This window comes from Cryptomeria japonica, chromosome 2, assembly GCF_030272615.1.
Source record: "Cryptomeria japonica chromosome 2, Sugi_1.0, whole genome shotgun sequence".
In the NCBI taxonomy this organism is placed as follows: domain Eukaryota; kingdom Viridiplantae; phylum Streptophyta; class Pinopsida; order Cupressales; family Cupressaceae; genus Cryptomeria; species Cryptomeria japonica.
Window position 1 is genome coordinate 175,535,370 of NC_081406.1, and position 18,821 is coordinate 175,554,190.

At 35.2% G+C, this 18,821-nt stretch overlaps 1 protein-coding gene across 1 annotated transcript in view; it reads left to right on the forward strand.

The window, feature by feature from the left end:
* LOC131049973 (ABC transporter B family member 20) overlaps positions 1 to 18,821 on the forward strand; it is a 96,895-nt gene that overhangs the window by 66,244 nt on the left and 11,830 nt on the right. Inside the window, exons 10-11 of the mRNA XM_057984090.2 lie at positions 8,123 to 8,904; positions 9,023 to 9,264. Of these exons, the coding sequence (XP_057840073.2) occupies positions 8,123 to 8,904; positions 9,023 to 9,264 (1,024 nt within the window). The remainder of the gene's footprint in view (positions 1 to 8,122; positions 8,905 to 9,022; positions 9,265 to 18,821) is intronic.

Below are 18,821 nucleotides of genomic sequence, written 5' to 3' on the forward strand. Positions count from 1 at the left end.
GAAATTGACGTTTACAAAGTATCGTTTTTTTTTCCGAAAAAATGATAAAAACCCAAAGACAGGAACACCTGTATCCATGATTTTTGAGGATAAAATTAGGCAAAACCTAACACGATTTTGAGGCAAAAATCAAAGGAGAAAACTATAAACCTTGTAGAATAATTTTTAAGGTAAAAAATTATAAACCAAACAAAATAATTTTTTTAGGATAAAAATTATTAAAACCCTCCCAAAATTTTTTAAGGGAAAAAATTATTTAAACCCATCAAATTTTTTTTAAGGGAAAATTTTTATTAAAACCCATTAGAACATCTCTAGGTGACCAACAAAGAGGAAGATTGCGTGCCTTAGTCGCATTGTTGCAGGGAGATGAAGACATCGAACAAGGCCCAACTCCACAAATCCCTAGAGGGTAGGTATAGAGGATCTGAAAAAACACCACAATCGTGAATAAAAACCAGAAATCCGTGAGCACGAAAAAACAGAAGAAAACCTCCACGATCTTCAAACGTAACTTCCAAACTACCCACAAACATGTTAATTTTAGGATCAGACTGATAAATATAGATAGCAAAATCAAAGAATCAAATTATTGAACACAAAGAACACCAAAATACCCTGGGAAAACCTCCCTCTTGGAGATGAAAAACCCAGCCAACTGAATCCAGATCTTTATCAGACAAATCAGTATGAGACTTTACAACTGTACTTCAACACTTGAAGTATTCAGAACAGCAGGGTGAGCACAGTAGCATAACACAATAAGAACTTATTTGGAACACAACTTGCAGATCAAGGAGAATATTCGCTGTCTTTCAAGTTCGCTGACTCTAGAATGAAGTCGCTGTCATTAGGAATGACTTCGCTGTTCTTGATAGTATCTTTGCTGTCCTTAAGTATATCTTCGCTGACCTTGGAGTGGTGTTCGCTGACCTTAGGAGAAGGTTGCTGCTGAATGAAGAGTGTATTCGCTAAGTGTATATGGATACAATGACTAAGCCTTTGTATATATATGTGACTTAGCCTCCCAATTCACTCTAGGTCGGCCCTTTCAACTTGGGACCAAAACATAGGGTTAAAATTACAAGATACATAAGATAGGGCCTGCCCTATTCACAAGTTACAAGTTACATTCAATATAGAACCACAAGTTACATTGCTCAATTAGGGTCAAACCAAATTACATTTTACATTTATATAGGGCCCGTCCTATCCACAAGTTACATTATATATAGGTCTTGCCCAATATTCATAGCAAGATATAATTACAACTTGCATGTATTTGGGTCCAGCCCTAAGTGGTTCGGATTGCATGAGAGGTAATAACTAATTGTCATTGACAACATTAAAATTCAATAGTCAGGTATCCGAGCTAGCTACAATTTTCAACAGAGCACAGGTCCACTAACCCACAAAAATTTCAAATTATAGCTCCAAAAGAGCCCACAAAATTCTGCAAAGATTTCAACAAAACCTCATGATTTATAAAAAGTCGAAAAAACAAATTTCTGGAAAAAAATTCCAGACAAGAAGAGGTTACAATTTTTTTTTTCTCAAAACATTTGCCAAATTTTATGAAATCCCATTGGCCATACCATGTTAAAATATTCGATGTTATTAAACAACAGAGCAAGAGCTCTATATAAAGAATCTACGAGAGACGATGTTTCTAAAAGAAACAATCGTAAACTGAAGTTGAAAATAGAAACTAACTAAAGATGACTAAAATGACTAAGATGACCATTAAAAAAACATTACGATATTCTAATACACATGTAGGAAGTAAATATCAATCATTTCAATAGTTACAAGTGTTTTTAGGAAAGTTGCAAACTTAAGGAATGAAGATCAAATTCAGAAGTACAAAGATTATGTTTAGGTGCATAGGGAGAATGGTATTTTCAAATTTCAAAGATTGAAATTGCATAGCTAGGACATTGTAGTTGGCATAAAATGCTTATTGTTATGTTTGATAATATTTGTTATCTGGTAATGTATTAATTGTTTGTATTAAGTGGGTTGTTACTCTCAGGTAGTTATGTGTCCATTGGTTGACAGTTGTGTTCCTTTTGGCAACCGTCAGATCCTATAAATATGTTGTGTACTGCCAAGGAAGGTAGTATGGTATAGTCAGATGAATTGTGATCCTTGGCTGACCATCTCCGGTCTTCTCTGTAATAATTTCATGTGCGAAAAAAGATTCATTTTACTCTTGTATGTGGTATGCATTGTTATTTGTATTATTATTTCCTGTATTTAATATATCAGATATAGCAATAAACAGACATGCCTCAGTGAAGAGGTTCAACTTCATGAGTTTGAAATTGATTTCCATGAAGTCCCTACACGCCTAGAGTGCCTGATAAGGGAAGTATGTTTTAAATGAAAAATTATCATGGAATTATATAGTTGCATGCCCTAGTAAGGGTTGATTGGGAAGGAATGAACTTGCATATTTTGTGCATTTATCTTGTCATGTTGTCTATGATGAAGATAAAGAAACTTTCAAAAATTAAAAAAATGTGTCCTTGTGTATGATCATGTTCCCATGACAGAAAAATGGTGGCTTAGAACATTAAAAAAGTGCCTGTGAAACTAGTGAATTTATAATGTCCCCTAATTAGTTATACTTTACATTAACCTAAATTTGCCCAAATCTAAGATAGGTATTTAAGTTTATGGGAGTACCTTTGTATATTGTTTTCCTGCAACACAAAATTAGAGAACATATATTAAGTAATATTTATAAACTAAAACATATGCTAATGAATTAGATTGAGTGATATAAATTTTTAATGTATTGATTACCATTAGTATTATATAAAATCAGATTGTAGGTTAGTTGCCATTCTTTATTATCCAATTTCATAGTGCACTAGGGTAGGCTGGTTGGATAGGGTGTCCAAGAGACCCTCCACCCTAGGCCCAAGAGCAGATGCTACATCCCTCTTGGTTCCATGTGGTAGGTGTTAAGCATCCATCATGGAGTGGCGTGCCCAGTGAGGTGTCCTATCACTGTTCCCCCTTATCTCAACCACCTCCTCTCTTAAGCCCAAGAGCAAATGCTACATCCCCCTTGGCTCCATGTGGCAGGGGTTAGGCATCCACTATGGAGTGGCGTACTTGAGAGAGGGTCCCTCATATGTAATGAACCATTTTTGTTATTCCAATTATATTCATTATTTAATTCTATTATGATAATCATAGTTGTCACAAATCCTATTACATTATATTGTCATTAATGCTTACTGTTTGTATTAATTTGTATTAATCATTATCTGCCATTATTCCCTTACAATACGATAACAAATTGTGCAAACTAAATATGATTGCCTCATTCATCCTTGGGTTCATTGACAGAGATGTAAATATATATTGTGTTAAAACAGTGATATTATGTGAAATTGTCTTTAAATTGCTTCTTCATTTTAATGTTATTATTGCCATCAATTTAATTAACATTACATTCAGCAGTTCAGATTCAGGGATATACAAATATGATTATGATATGGAAGATGCTGTTTTATCATATTATAATATTAGATCAGAAAGTACCAAATACTTACCTGTCACTGCTTGCTCCTGTTTCCTATCCCTGCTGGCAGCCTTGATAATCTCCTCTATTGTTATTGCTTAGTTGTGTCAATCATTATTGGTTGTTTGTTTAAGGATCCTATCACTAATTTAACTAATCATTTTTCAATCTTATTGTTGGTCCTTAAGGCAGTGATACCTTAATTGCAATCATTATCGGTTGCTCTTAATAAAATGTGAATGTATTCAAAACTCCTCTAACCAGAATATTGGGGGGGGTAAGACAGTATGAACATTATAAGGTTTCGTAGTAAACATACATATTAAGCGCATTTCTATGCATACCACCAAGAACAAAGATGTAACTGCCTGTAACTTAATAACTATTCTGATATGAACTAATCGATGGTGATGTTACTGGATGCTTTGATTCCTTTCCTTCATATCTCTCAATGTGAGGGAGAGGTCACACCTCTTCATCATGTAGGCCCTTTGGCAAGAGACACAACCTTTCACAATCAGATCTGTACTTCTTATTTAAGTCAGTTCTGCACTTCTGATTCCCCCAAATTATCCCCTCTCAAATGAGGCTCTCCTCTCCCTTTTATACCTCATATTTGGGTGAGTCACAACTTATCATTTCATGCCTTTTGTCGATTCATTAACTTAATTAAATTTTTAATTCTATTTAATTCTATTCTTTTATATTTTCATTTTCATTTTAATTTTATTATTAATATTTACCATTAAATTCTATTTCAAATTAGGGACATTACAGAATTTCATGCAAAAATTGCAGAAAATAAAAATTGTGTCCAGGGCATGAGAAGCACACAGAATAATATAGTTATAAAATAGTTTTTTTTGGGGAAAGTTGCACCATATATAGGCTTGTTCATGAATGGTTTTTCTGGTCTTCAAACTTCTATGAAAAATTACACCATATAGTGGTGCATGTGGCATGAATAGTTGCAGGCATCGTATGGAAAACTTCATTTCAAAATCAGATTCAAAAAGTCAAATGTTAATTCACATGGAATAATGAGGTGCACCCTTTCAAAGCAGAGTTCAAATTTACCCAGTGCTCAAAGGTGCGTACATCTAAAAGCAACCGACTACTCTTGGAAAAGCCAAGGTTTATTATTTGTAAAGCAGATGACTCATCCCAGAAAAGACAATATTTGAAGATGAGTTGCTATTTGATAAGGAAAAGAAGTGACTTTTTAACGAAAAAATGATGTCATTTATAGGAGTGAAACTCTTTTCAGAAAGGTGATTTTCAAAAGGAAAAATCTTTATAAATAAGAATTTGGGCACAGTTTGGGAGGAAAATTATCTTTAAAGATTTTTTTTGCATATTCATTCCTTCATACCACAGCCAGGCGAGCAGCAGAGTGTTAGCAAACTTAGTCTTCTTTCTCTTTGCAAGTTTTTGTCTGTCTTATACAGTATCAAGGCACAACTTTTTGTAGGGAAATCAAGAGTGCTGCAAAATTCTATCATAAAAGCAGTCATTTTTGGCAAGGGGCAGAATATAATATAGCAGTGTCTTTCAGCAAGAACAGTCATACTGTCAGGGATATATGTCCTTGAAGAGGGTTTCAATTCATGGTACATACATGATCATTAATCATAACATCTGAGTTATGCATTCTCTGTTTCTTTTTGGCAAATTTCACATCAATATTCATTCAAATTGCAGTAGTGATTTTCTTTATTATTCCATGCAAGGTTTTATTAAAAAAATCAGGTTTTCAGATTAGAGAGAGTGTTTAGGTTGTTGATTTGGTTTTAGTTCTTGTGTTTCTTTTTTTGTCTCTTTTTTTCAAAGAATTCTGAAATACAATCACAATATCAGCTGTATGACAGAATTTACATCAGCTTATCAAGTGCAAACCTTCATTGTAAAGGTTTATTTTGGAAAACAAATAGTGAGAAATTGTGATTTGGAGTGTTTCAAGGTTTTTTGTTTATATTTATCAAAGGAGATTATCATAGAGGTTCAGTGTTGCTAAGTTTGTAAAGATGGCAGAAGATAGAAAAAGCTTTCAGATCCTTCAAGTCACAGATCCGAGTTTGGGTTTGGTGCAAAAGAGGGTATTTATATTCAAGACATTAAGAGAAGGTCAAAGTTTCATAGTGTCTTCAAAATTCTGCCATGATTAATATGGAGGGAAGCTTTGTAAGAATCAGTCAAGGCTGCATGTAAAGAGAAGTCTATCTTTAGTCTGCAATAAAATTAGCTTAGCCATTACTATTTTCAAGGAAAGAGCATATTTTGAGATGCAATATTTTCAGCTAGAGATATTCATTGCTTGTGATTTGTTTAGCTTTCATCTATTTTCAGCCTGGAGTCAGCTATTGGATCTTTTGTCATGTGAGTGATGTGAGTTCCAAGTGTGAGTTTGTAATGATTTTTAGCATCAGTCTAAAAGGAAATTACCTGATTATAGTTTTAGTTTGAGTGGATAGAATTTTGTAATAAGGATTGCATCGCATTCAATCTACTCAGTAACTAGTTTTCAAGTGCAATTAACCTTTTATTTATTTCATGCAGTAACTTTGGTAATGGTAATTTTCATGCTCACTTGTTCCTAAAATTACTATTCATCGACAAGATTTCTATTCTAGAATATGATATGCATCAATAGTATTTAGTACACCTATTTTCCTTCTAAATTATTGTTGAAGTGTTTTGTCTTATGTGTTATTGTGCTTTTAAGAGTTAAATATCACGTAGCAGTTATTGAAATCTCTATTATTTAGTTGGTTGATTACTTGTAACTTTGAATGCAATTATTGTGTTTAGGTTATAACTTTTGGTATGTGTTTAAGCATATTCAATCTTATTGTGTACTTGCATTGCTCATTTTTTGCTTTTAGTTGGACAATGTAAGTGCGTATTCAGAGGATTTATTTTCTGTCAAAGATTACAAAATTCTTTTGCTTTAAGTTGAAGATAATGTCAACCTTTTGGCCTAGGTGAATTCAAATATATATGCAATGACACAATAAATTTTAAGCAGCATGAGTGCGAACCACCCTAGAAAAACATTTTAATATTGTAAATAGCATATTGTTCATATTAGGTTAGTTTTTGTTTTATAGAGATCTTTCCCTTCTAATTCAAAGAGTAGTCCTACATCACACCTATTCTATTTTGGGTCACATTGAAAGGTGTGAATTAAAATGCTAACAAAACTATGAGAGACAGATCTGCTATAGAATAAACTTAGGATAGGCTTGCCGCCTATAAATAGAATAGATAATTCAATGGGGAATGGATGAGGCATGGGGTATGAAGAAGAGGGCCCTTATAAAAATAACTCAGACTCCTTGTAGGAACCAGGGAAAGCAAGATGGTGCAAGGGAAAAAGTTCAAAAAATGGAGTGCAATAAATTGTACTACAACGGTAATACTAATGCCATCATTTTTAGAACATTATATAAGGGTCCTTGGAGATAATATATTTTTAATCAATTGATAAAACATCAATGCATGCACACATCTTAAGCTTTATTATTGTTTTTTGTTGTTGTACTTTAGCTCTTCAGGATTTGATAACAAAAATATTTGTTAGGAAACTTATTAATTTTTAAGCAAAACATAGAAAGTTACAAGTCTATTAGTGTAATTTTTAGTTCTTTTAGCTTTTGTCAAAAGCATGTCAGCACTTTAGGAAAAGTCAGTATAATATATAGCATATATTTGAGAAACCTCTATGGGAAGTTTTCCAATTTTCGAGGGATCCTTCTAGGAGATGTATAGAGATTCTGAAATACTTCATCTGAAGTTTCCTAATATATAGCGAAGTCCTCATATGGGTCTCTCAGAGGTGGACACATTTTAGGTATGGTAGACAAGAACCAAGGGTGCTAGTGTAGGAGTCTCCTAGTAACTGTGGTACATATACATATACATATACATATACATATACATATAAATATACATATACATATACATATACATATACATATAGGTTTGTGTATTACACACATGTATACAAATACACCAAAATAATTTTCTCTGTATGTATTCATGTTTTTGTAAGTGTGTGTGTAATTCATAAATAGACAGTAACACATCACTACTGGATTAGGTCTACTGGCACCTGTGATGGTCCTACTTTTCATTATGGTTCCAATCCTCCCCAATAACAATGACTTTATGTTGATTGTAATTTCTTTTATATCAATGCCTGCTTCCTATGAATAAACTGTATCAAAATCTGAAAATGTTATTCTCTTAATGTCTTGGATTGGAAAAGTTTCTGCATTTGATTTAACTTATGAAATAGAGTTCCCGTCCAGATAATTGTGTTTTATATTGCATGATTGGTCAGGTAAAGCATCATTTATGTACAAGATAATTTGCATTGAACAGAAATCATAGTGGGAACTGTACAATTAAAAAGATAAATTGAATTGGAATTATTTGTGCAAAACCAGTTTTATTGAGCTTACTGTACTTAAGTGTTTTGTTTGACTCTGGGATTTTGATTAATCAACATGCTTGTGAACTTATTTGCTTGTTGGAGTAATTTTTGTGCCTAGGCAAGTTTTAATGTTCTCTAGTGAATTTTCTCAGGACTCCAGTCAGAAGTTATAAATTGGCAAGTTTTGAAATAGAAAAGGATATATCTGCTACTCAAAGCCAGGATCCATCTCCTGTAATGTCAAAGTCACCATCTGTTCAAAGATATAATGGAGACTATGGTTTAAGGCAGCCTGATGTGAATTCTGATGCATGCAATTCAGCAAAATTACAGGGTTCACCATCAGAGAAAACACAAGAAAATGTAGCTCTATCAGATGCACTCATGAGAATGCCTTCTGTGAGGAGACAAGATAGCTTTGGCATGTGTTTGCCATCATTACCTAGACTAGATATGCAGAAAATTCAATGCCAATCAACGAATAATTCAGATCCAGAGTCACCTGTTTCACCTCTTTTGTCATTCGATGCCAAAAAAGAACAATCACCCTCAAAGAGATGCAGAAAATCTTCTTCTTGCTTTGATCAATCAGGCGTCGAAGAGGAAACCTCAAAAAATTCCCAAATTCTTCAGCCACCATCTGTATGGAGACTTGCAAAATTAAGCTCTCCAGAATGGCTTTATGCTCTTCTTGGTAGTGTAGGAGCTGCCATTTTTGGATCTTTCAATCCGCTACTTGCATTGATTCTTGTTCAGATTGTGGAGGCATATTCAAGAATACATGGGAAGCATGCCAAACATGAGGTAGAAAAGTGGTGCTTGTTAATTACAAGTATGGGTGTGGCAACTGTGATAGCAAACTTTTTGCAACACTTTTACTTTGGTATAATGGGGGAGAAGATGACAGAACGCATTCGTAGAATGATGTTTTCAGGTAAATTTTTTGGAATTGGCAGATAGGTTGGGAGCATATTAATGTGTCTTTTTACTAGCTACATTGCTATTACAGAATCTATAAATAGAGTCAATTCTGATGTTCTGTTCCCTTGCAGCAATATTGCGAAATGAGGTTGGCTGGTTTGATGAAGAAGAAAACAATGCAGATTCATTGTCTATGCGATTGGCAAACGATGCCACCTTTGTTAGAGCAGCATTTAGCAATCGCATGTCAATTCTTGTCCAAGATGCTACATCCGTCATTGTTGCTATTGCCATTGGAGTGATGCTGGAGTGGCGCTTGGCACTTCTGGCATTGGCCACCTTACCCCTTATTTTGGTTTCAGCATTTGCACAGGTTTGCTTTCTGCTTGTTGAAGCTCATCTGATTTACTTATTTGCATGTACTGAAATAGTTTTCCATGATGCTATTTCAAATTAGCCTAATCTGCAGCTGATTTTGTAAGGTTGACTGACAAAAGATGGAATATTCCCGTTCCTTTGCACTTGTGAATACATACATGCTTCCCAAATCTATGTTTGAAACGTAATAAACATAGTTAAATTAGTTTAGTCTGTTGCACAAATTTACTTTATTTTACCTTGCTTCTGACAAACTGTATATGTAGAACACAGAAGTACTACTGAGGGGGGGGGTGAATCAGTAGTACAATAACTTTAATCCTTTCTAGTAACTTCAAACTTTTATCAAACTTTAATATGAAATTAAAAGATGTAAAACGTGTAACAACTGAAACTAGGAAAGGAACAACAGCAAAACCACAAGGCACAAGATTTTACGTGGAAACCCACTGTGGGAAAACCATGGTGAGAAATGCCACTAGGATCTCCTGTCCTAATCTGGCCTCACAGTTGAAAAGATTACAATCCTTTGGGCACCAACCCAATCAATCTTTGGGCACCAACCCAAATTATAAAGAGCACCAACTCTAGTTTTCAAATCAAACTTCCCTTTTTAGAATCAAATATACAGATTCACTTTATACAAAAATGAAATATCAATATATCCTCTGTGTGATTTGAAACTGTAAGCACTAAAAACTGAATTATGTATCAAATACTTTCAGTTTTTATCACATTTTAAATGCTTCTGTATATTTGGAAGACTATATTCTGAAGATAACAAATAAACCTTTTGTGTCTCTGCAAAACACACTCAGAGACAATAAAAAATTCTGTATCCTGGCAAGACACATTCTGAAAAGAATAAAGTTCTGAAGTTTGTAATCAAACTGCTGTTACCTTGTCTCAACTGCAAATGTCAATTACCCGTCTCATTACACTCAGAAAGACATTAATCTGCACTTTGTTAAACTGTCATAGTCATATAAAACTGATGATACTTCTGAAACGACAAATATAGTTACTTCAAAATAATATCATGAAACAATCTCACCAAAGAATCTGCAGGGCATATAAGAGTTTTGACGTGCTACACCACCTTCATTATCGCATCTATGAGATTTCTTGATACAGATTCATTTCCCTCAAATCACGTGTTCAGAGATGTCCAAAATCATTCTCAGAACAGAAGTCATGTATTCTTCTCATCACATGCATTACTCCCAAAAGAAGCACTCATTCTTCGAATAAATAAAGATGCCTAATCACCTAGTCGGTTACCAACAGTGTTCCACGGAAACACGTTTCCCCCCTCCAGGCCCAAGTCCCCTCGTCCCCGAAACCCATCCCCAAAACTTTTTCCCTTTGTCCCCCTGTCCCCAAAGCCCGTCCCTGCGTCCCCCTGTCTCCCTGTCCCCAACGGCCGTGGAACACTGGTTACCAACTGATTGAACTACCTCTAGTTAAGAACTAGTTAAAGAAATAGTTTGATATAGATTAGTTCTTCCTTCCCATTTTTGTTAAATAAAAAATCTGTACTTAAACCGACTTCAACCAAATGAACTAATAGATAACTGCCTTATGTTGTTTTAAATACAAATGACTAATTGCATATAGGCTTTTGCAAAGTGTGCTGAGAACCAAGGATCAATTACGGAACAATAGATTCCAATCTAAAACCCGTGTGATATCAGCACAGAATATGATCAAGTTCGGACTGAAACTCGAGAAGATTCTGAAAGAACCGATCTTAAAGCAATTGCCAAATGTCAGTTTCTGTAATTGTTTTCTGCACTTATCGCTGCAACACAATACTTTCTGTTTTTGACAACAACTCAGTGTAAATGATAGACATTATTCCGACTATGAATCTGTGCCTGTTGACAGAGACAGACATCACCATACAAGGCAGAAACCGTTTGATGACATCAATGGCAAAACAACTAACAGTATATTCTTTTCTGCTTTGTTTCCATGTAAATGTAAATATTTTATGAGCTATATTTGGTGTATATATTTACAAATTACAAAGAATTTCCTGAAAGTAGTCACTTTTTAATACAAAAGGAAAAATTAGAACAGCATTCATATATGTCAATTTCAGATGAGAAATTGATGACTGGGGTCTAGAGGGTAAGATGACAAAATGATGGGTTGATGTCAGTCGAGTGTAGAGTAGGAAATAGAGCAAGACACGGTCTGATAAGTAAAACGAGTGACATATACATATTTGATGAGTGCCAAATTCCAGAGTTTGTGAGAGGGCAATTGTAATGGCCCAGGTGGATCATGCTATGATACCCAGGTTCTTACCTTTTGAGACTTGTCATCATTTATATGTATCCAGACTGTGATTAACCTAACAATGTTGAATAAATCAGGTGGATATATTGGTAACCACCTAGATGGATGTTTAATTGTTTTAAAGTCTTATATGATGAGTTTCATTTTCCAGGAGGTTTGATGGTCTCTAAAGAATTTGCAAGCATATAATATTTGAGTCAAGGAAGCAATACACCTTTAAGAATAAAGGCCAAAATCTTGACATCTCTTTTCGCCCAAGGCAAGCCTACTCATTAATTTGAGTCCATATGGAAGACAAGCCTATATGTGGCTTCAAGATGAAAATACTAGGGAGAAAACTCAGCTTGGACAATTGTAATGAGGGATCTGTCATCTTCAATGGATCATACGTTGGATAACAATTATCTGTGCCTTATATATATAGAGTCAATACCATAGAGTTTAGTGGGTTTAATCATGATTTCAAAGAGTTTCATGTTCAAGCATCATAGTTACAAGACTTGGACTTGGTTTAGAGTACTTTAGACTCAAAAAGTTAGTTTTTGACTTGGACTTGGATTCCCTGCTCAGATTTGGCCAAGACTTGGCAAATTGAAAAAATATGAATTGTAGAGATGGTTTAGAGGATATAAAGCTTTTATCATACACCCTTCAATTAATCAACTTTAAAGACATAATAAACTTATAAACTAGAGGCTACTTTGATGACATATACAAGTATACATTGAGAAAATGAATACAAATGGATTTGAGTCGAAGGTGATATCATTTTTAATTATATAAATATTCTCAAGTGTTGTAAGTGTGTACAAAACTCATGGATTATATATCTTTGGCATAAAAACCAAAAACCACAATATAGAGTCATGAACTATGGTAGAGAGGAGCTGTTTTTGCTTAGCCCAACACCACTAGCTCTATGTGGGGTCATGCTTGTAGAACACAATTCTTCTACTGAAGGGGGAGAATGGCATGCAAAGCTTTCATTTAAAAAGATTGGGCACCAACCTAGATTACATATGTGGGCACCAACTTAAAGCTGTTAATGCATGGTAGCTTCGGTAAGATAAATGATTGAATGAGAGATAAATGAAGTCTCTCTTTCAATCATTTATCCTATCGATAAACCATCAAGAAAACTTAAAGCTATTTAATTTGATAATCCTTCCTCATTTATATATTAAATATACTTAGTCGATCAATATCGATAATCACATTATAGCATGGCATATTGGTGATCACCGATGGCTATTGGGTTAACCATGTATCACGATTTACATTGGATTTGTTCCCAGTGATAAACAAATAATGATTATCGAGTTGCTTTCGGGTGGCAAAGTATGCATCGCTTGACATATATAACCTTTAGTTAGTGATCGATGTCGGTTAACTTAGACACTGATTCACATCGGTTAATATGCCACGCAAACATCGTGAATACCGATTGGCATACACACTAAGTTACGTGGACCCCGATTAGTATTGGGCTGGTAATTAAAGAAACATTGATTGATAATATATATCAAAGGGTGCGATCAAGTAGTGTCTTGATCGGTCATGTCCATAAGACATGATCGGTCAAGGCACGGCTTGATCCTCCCCTCTTGCATATATATATCATTTGATATTTGTGAAGAGCATATTGAAATCGATAAATATTCCTCACCTGCCAAACAAAGAAGATAGTTAGAATTATAATAGAGATAGATAATACATAGATATAGAGAATACAAATTAGAATACATCTTGCATATTGAATTGAAAATTGAACAACATTTACATGGTATCAGAGCTATAGTTAAATCGAACCTGAGGTTGTTGAATTTTACGTAAAATTCAAATCAAGCATATATTCAACATCACAATTCTCTCAATGGCTAGCGCTATCAGATTTGAAGACAGACTCGGAGGAGGTGATGACTTCTCAGCATGGAAATTCAGAATTCAAATGATTCTAAAAGAAAATAAAGTCGAATCATTTGTAAAGACTGAAACTGCAGAACCTGAGACTGAACCTGACAAAGCAATTTGGAGAGAAGGAAATGATAAGGCTATTAAAATCATAGTTGATGGGGTAAGAAACAATATCATGCCCATAAGAAGGAAACATGAAACAACCTTCAACATGTTCAAAGCACTTGAAGATGCTTTTGAGATATCTAATGCCGATAGAACCTTGGCTTTAAAAAGAGAAATAAATCACATAGCCATGATAAAAGGAGAATCAGTCCATGCCTACTTCATGCGAATATCTACCCTAAGGGATGAACTGGCAACCCTTGGATATGAGATCCAAAATAAAGAATTAACCCTCATTGCTCTAGATGGGTTGCCTAGCATATGGGAAACATTCGTCCAAGGCATCAGTGCAAGGGATGAATTCCCAAAATTCGATAGGCTAAAGGCTGACTGTCTCCAAGAGGAATCAAGGCAAAATAAGAAAGGGATCAAACAGAAGAATATAGATGAAGATCTTCAAGTTCTAAATACGAACTCAAACAAGAAAAGCAAGCAGAAGCAATTCAGGAAGAGAAAAAGTCGTCACGACAAGAACGCCTTCAAGAAGGACCTTTCTCAAATTCAGTGTTACAAATGTGACAAATTTGGGCACTATGTTGCCAAATGTCCAGAAAGAGCTAAGCAAGCCACATTTGCCAAAACAGGAAAATCTAAAAGGGAAGATTACTCCGAGAAGTATGTACTCTATTTAGCACTCACAAACCAAGCATCAAACAAAGTGAACTCCTGGGTGATCGACAGTGGCTCATCCAGACACATTACAGGATTCAGAGAAGTACTGGACTCCATGAAAGAGGAGAATGATGAGGAAGTAACTATTGAAGATGACTCTACACATCCAGTCAAAGGAGTTGGAACTTGCACCATCAAACTAAAGTCGGGTGTATCATTACAACTTAGAGCAGTACTATATGTTCCAGGCATCAAGAGAAATCTAGTCTCAATATTAGCACTAGAGGACACTGGATACATAGTAACCTTCATGGACAACAAAGTATTGGCTTGGCCAAAGAACTCATCCATCAAGAAAGCTAAAACAATTGATCAAAGACAAGGCTACTTGTATGAGCTATGCACAAAGCCCAACTTAGCCCTATTCATGAAACTACAGATGCAAATGAAATCTGGTATAGAAGACTAGGCCACCTAAATTTTAGAGCTTTATCATCAATGGGAGACCTTGTCACAGGTCTACCTAAGTTAAAGCAATACCATTCAGGGCCATGCACAGGATGTGCCCTAGGTAAAAATACTAAGGGTGCTTTTCAGATAGTACTAGGAAAACAAGTAAAAATTTAGAGTTAGTTCATTCTGATGTATGTGGACCTATGTCTGTACCTTCATTGGGGGGATTTTTGTATTATGTAATATTTGTTGATGACTACTCTAGGAAAACTTGGATCTACTTTCTAAAATGTAAAGAATCAGAAGAGATCCTTAATAGGTTTAAAGAATTCAAATCACTAACAGAGAACTACACAGGAAATAAAATTAAAACCCTAAGAACTGATAATGGGGGGGGGGGAATACACATCAGAATTATTTAAAGAGTTTTGTAAAAATTCAGGGATTAAGAGGGAGTTAACAATACCTTATAACCCTCAACAAAATGGGATAGCTGAAAGGAAAAATAGGACAATCATTGAAGCTGCCAAAGCTATGATTCTTGATCAGAATCTAAATATCAATCTTTGGGCAGAAGCAATTAGCACTGCTGTATATATTCAAAACAGATTTCCCCACTCATCTTGAAGATAAGACCCCTGAGGAAGTCTTTACTAAATCAAAACCTGATATTAGCCACCTTAGGATATTTGGATGCCCTGTCTATATTCATGTACCTAAGGAGAAAATATTAAAATTAGAGCCTTCTGGAAAAAGGGGAATCTTTGTAGGATATAGTGAAACCTCCAAAGCTTACAGGATCTATATACCTGGTCAAAAGAATATTGAACTAAGCAGGGATGTGATCTTTGAAGAAGACTTAGCATTCAAAAGAGCCCAAAGCTCTCTAGACCCTGAAGTCTATATCCCCACCCCTAGCATAGATAGAGATCCTACTCCTGAGCTTCAGAGGAAGAATCCTGAGGAAACTATAAGTGAAACTCAAAGTCCACCTAGAGAAAACTTCAAGAAAAGACCACTATGGGCCACCAAGACTGTAGCAGAAGCTTAGAAGTTTGTTGCTCCTTCAGGGACATTCAGGGAAAGCAAAAGGCCTAACAAATTCACTAGCTATGTTGCCCTTATGAATGATCTCTCTAAAGCTGAACCAAACAATGTATCAGAGGCTCTTGAACATCAAGTATGGAAGGATGCCATGTCTGAAGAGTATCAATCTATTATGAAAAATGATGTTTGGGAGATTGTTCCTAGGCCAACAAAGAAATCTGTCGTTTCATCTAAATGGCTTTTTAAGATCAAACATGCTGCAGACGGTAGTATTGAAAAACACAAGGCTAGATTTGTAGCTAGAGGTTTCTCACAAAAGGAAGGAATAGATTATGAAGAAACTTTTGCACCTGTTGCCAGATATACATCAGTAAGAGCTGTATTAGCCATTGCAGCAGCAAAGGGATGGAAGGTACACCAGATGGATGTTAAGACAACATTTCTAAATGGTGAGATCTCAGAAGAAGTCTACCTAGAGCAACCTGAAGGGTTTGAAAATTATAATGCAGAGTCTCATGTGTGTAGACTCAAGAAAGCTCTCTTTGGGCTTAAACAGGCTCCCAAGGCTTGGTATGAAAGAATTGACACCTATCTCTCAGGACTAGGCTTCTCTAAAAATGATGTAGATCCTAATCTCTACTACAAAAGAAATAAAGGTGATATGCTAATGTTGATTTTATATGTTGATGACTTATTAATCACAGGAAATGATCATCTTATAGATCAATGCAAGAAAGATCTATCCAAAGAATTTGATATGAAGGACTTAGGACTCCTTCATTACTTCCTAGGATTGGAAGTATGGCAGAATTCTGACAACATTATACTAAAAACTAAGGAAAGTATACCTTGGATATTTTGAAGAGATTCAGAATGCTAAACTGTAAGCCCATGACCTCTCCTATGGAAACCAATTTACATAAACTTAAGGAAGCAGCAGCAGAGTCACAACCCACTGACTCTACTCAATACAAACAGATGATTGGGTCCCTGATGTACCTGGTGAATACAAGGCTAGATATCTGTTATGCAGTCAATGCCTTAAGTCAGTTCATGTGTGAACCTAAGGAGATACACCTGGTTGCAGTAAAGCACATCATGAGATACCTACAAGGTACCCTAAACCTTGGTCTCAAATATGAGAAAGTTGATATAGACCTACATGGATTTACAAATTCAGATTGGGCTGGAAGTGTAACTGACAAAAAAACGCACTTCAGGGTGTTGCTTCAGTCTAGGTTCAACCATGATATCTTGGATCAGCAGGAAGCAGTCCTCTGTAGCTCAAAGCTCCACCGAGGCAGAATACATTGCAGCTTCTATGGCTTCTCGAGAGGCAGTATGGCTTAGGAAGTTGCTTGTGGGGTTATTTGGAGAACCTATGAAACCCACTATTATACATTGTGACAATCAGAGCTGCATAAAACTTTCAGTTAATCCAGTGTTCCATGACAGATCAAGCATATTGAGATCCCATATCACTATGTATGAGATATGGTAGACATAAATGTGATTCAATTAGAATATGTCTGTACAGGAGATCAAACGACAGATATTTTGACCAAACCTCTTTCCAGAGTGAAGGTTGATCACTTCAGAAAAGGTTTAGGTATGATAGAAAGGTAATTTGCTTTGTAATCTGTATTTACATATCAATAAGATGTTTAATATGTAAACTTCTTTGTCATGATAGGACATTTTGGATTTTATCCCCTGGGTTCATATCTAAGAGGTGACGATCTCCCAAGATAATGAACATTTGTATGGAGACATTATAAGGTGACGATCTTATAATGTCCAAACCAGTTATCATGTTGGATTTCTGGTGTGTCATGGATGAGCCATGATTGTGTTGTGGTAAAACATTTATATGAGATGTTAGTGCACCTACCACAACTTGGATAAAGATGAGAATTGAATATTTTCTCATATGATTATCCTTAAGTATTGTGTGCTTAGGCATTACTGATGTCACATGCTAAGGTGATATCTTGTCATCACAAGATTGATGTGATAGAGATTTTGTATCACGTGTTTAGGTGATACTTCATATCATGTGATTAGGTGATATGATTTCCTAGAAAGTTGGATTGTGTAAAGAATGCTAACTATCATTTGAATTGTGATGCTTGATACACTGCTCTCATTTATCTTACCTAGCTAAGAGGGAGTGTTAATGCATGGTATCTTCAGAGAGATAAATGATTGAATGAGAGATAAATGAAGTCTCTCATTCAATCATTTATCCTATTGATAAACCATCAAGAAAACTTCAAGCTATTTCATTTGATAATCCTTCCTCATTTATATATTAAATATACTTAGTCGATCAATATCGATAATCATATTATAGCATGGCATATCGGTGATCACCGATGGCTATCGGGTTAACCATGTATCACAATTTACATTGGATTTGTTCCCAGCGATAAACAAATAATGATTATCAAGTTGCTTTCGGGTGGCAAAGTATGCACCGCTTGACATATATAACCTTTAGTTAGTGATCGATGTCGGTTAACTTAGACACTGATTCACATCGGTTAATATGCCACACAAATACCGATTGGCATACATCGTAAATACCGATTGACATACACACTAAGTTACGTGGACCCCGATTAGTATCGGGCTGGTAATTAAAGAAACACCGGTTGATAATATATATCAAAGGGTGGGATCAAGTAGTGTCTTGATTGGGGACATGACCGGTCAAGGCACTGCTTGATCCTCTCCTCTTGCATATATATATCATTTGATATTTGTGAAGAGGATATTGAAATTGATAAATATTCCTCTCACCTGCCAAACAAAGAAGATAGTCAGAATTATAATAGAGATAGATAATACATAGATATAGAGAATACAAATTAGAATACATCTTGCATATTGAATTGAAAATTGAACAACATTTACAACAGCACACACCAACACAAACCAGCTGAAGCACCAATTTCAGTAAAGAGCACCAACTCTTGGACAACAGAATCAATAAAAGTTTCTCAGAACTATTACAGCAATGCATACATTGTAAATCTCTTTCATAGAATGTTCAAC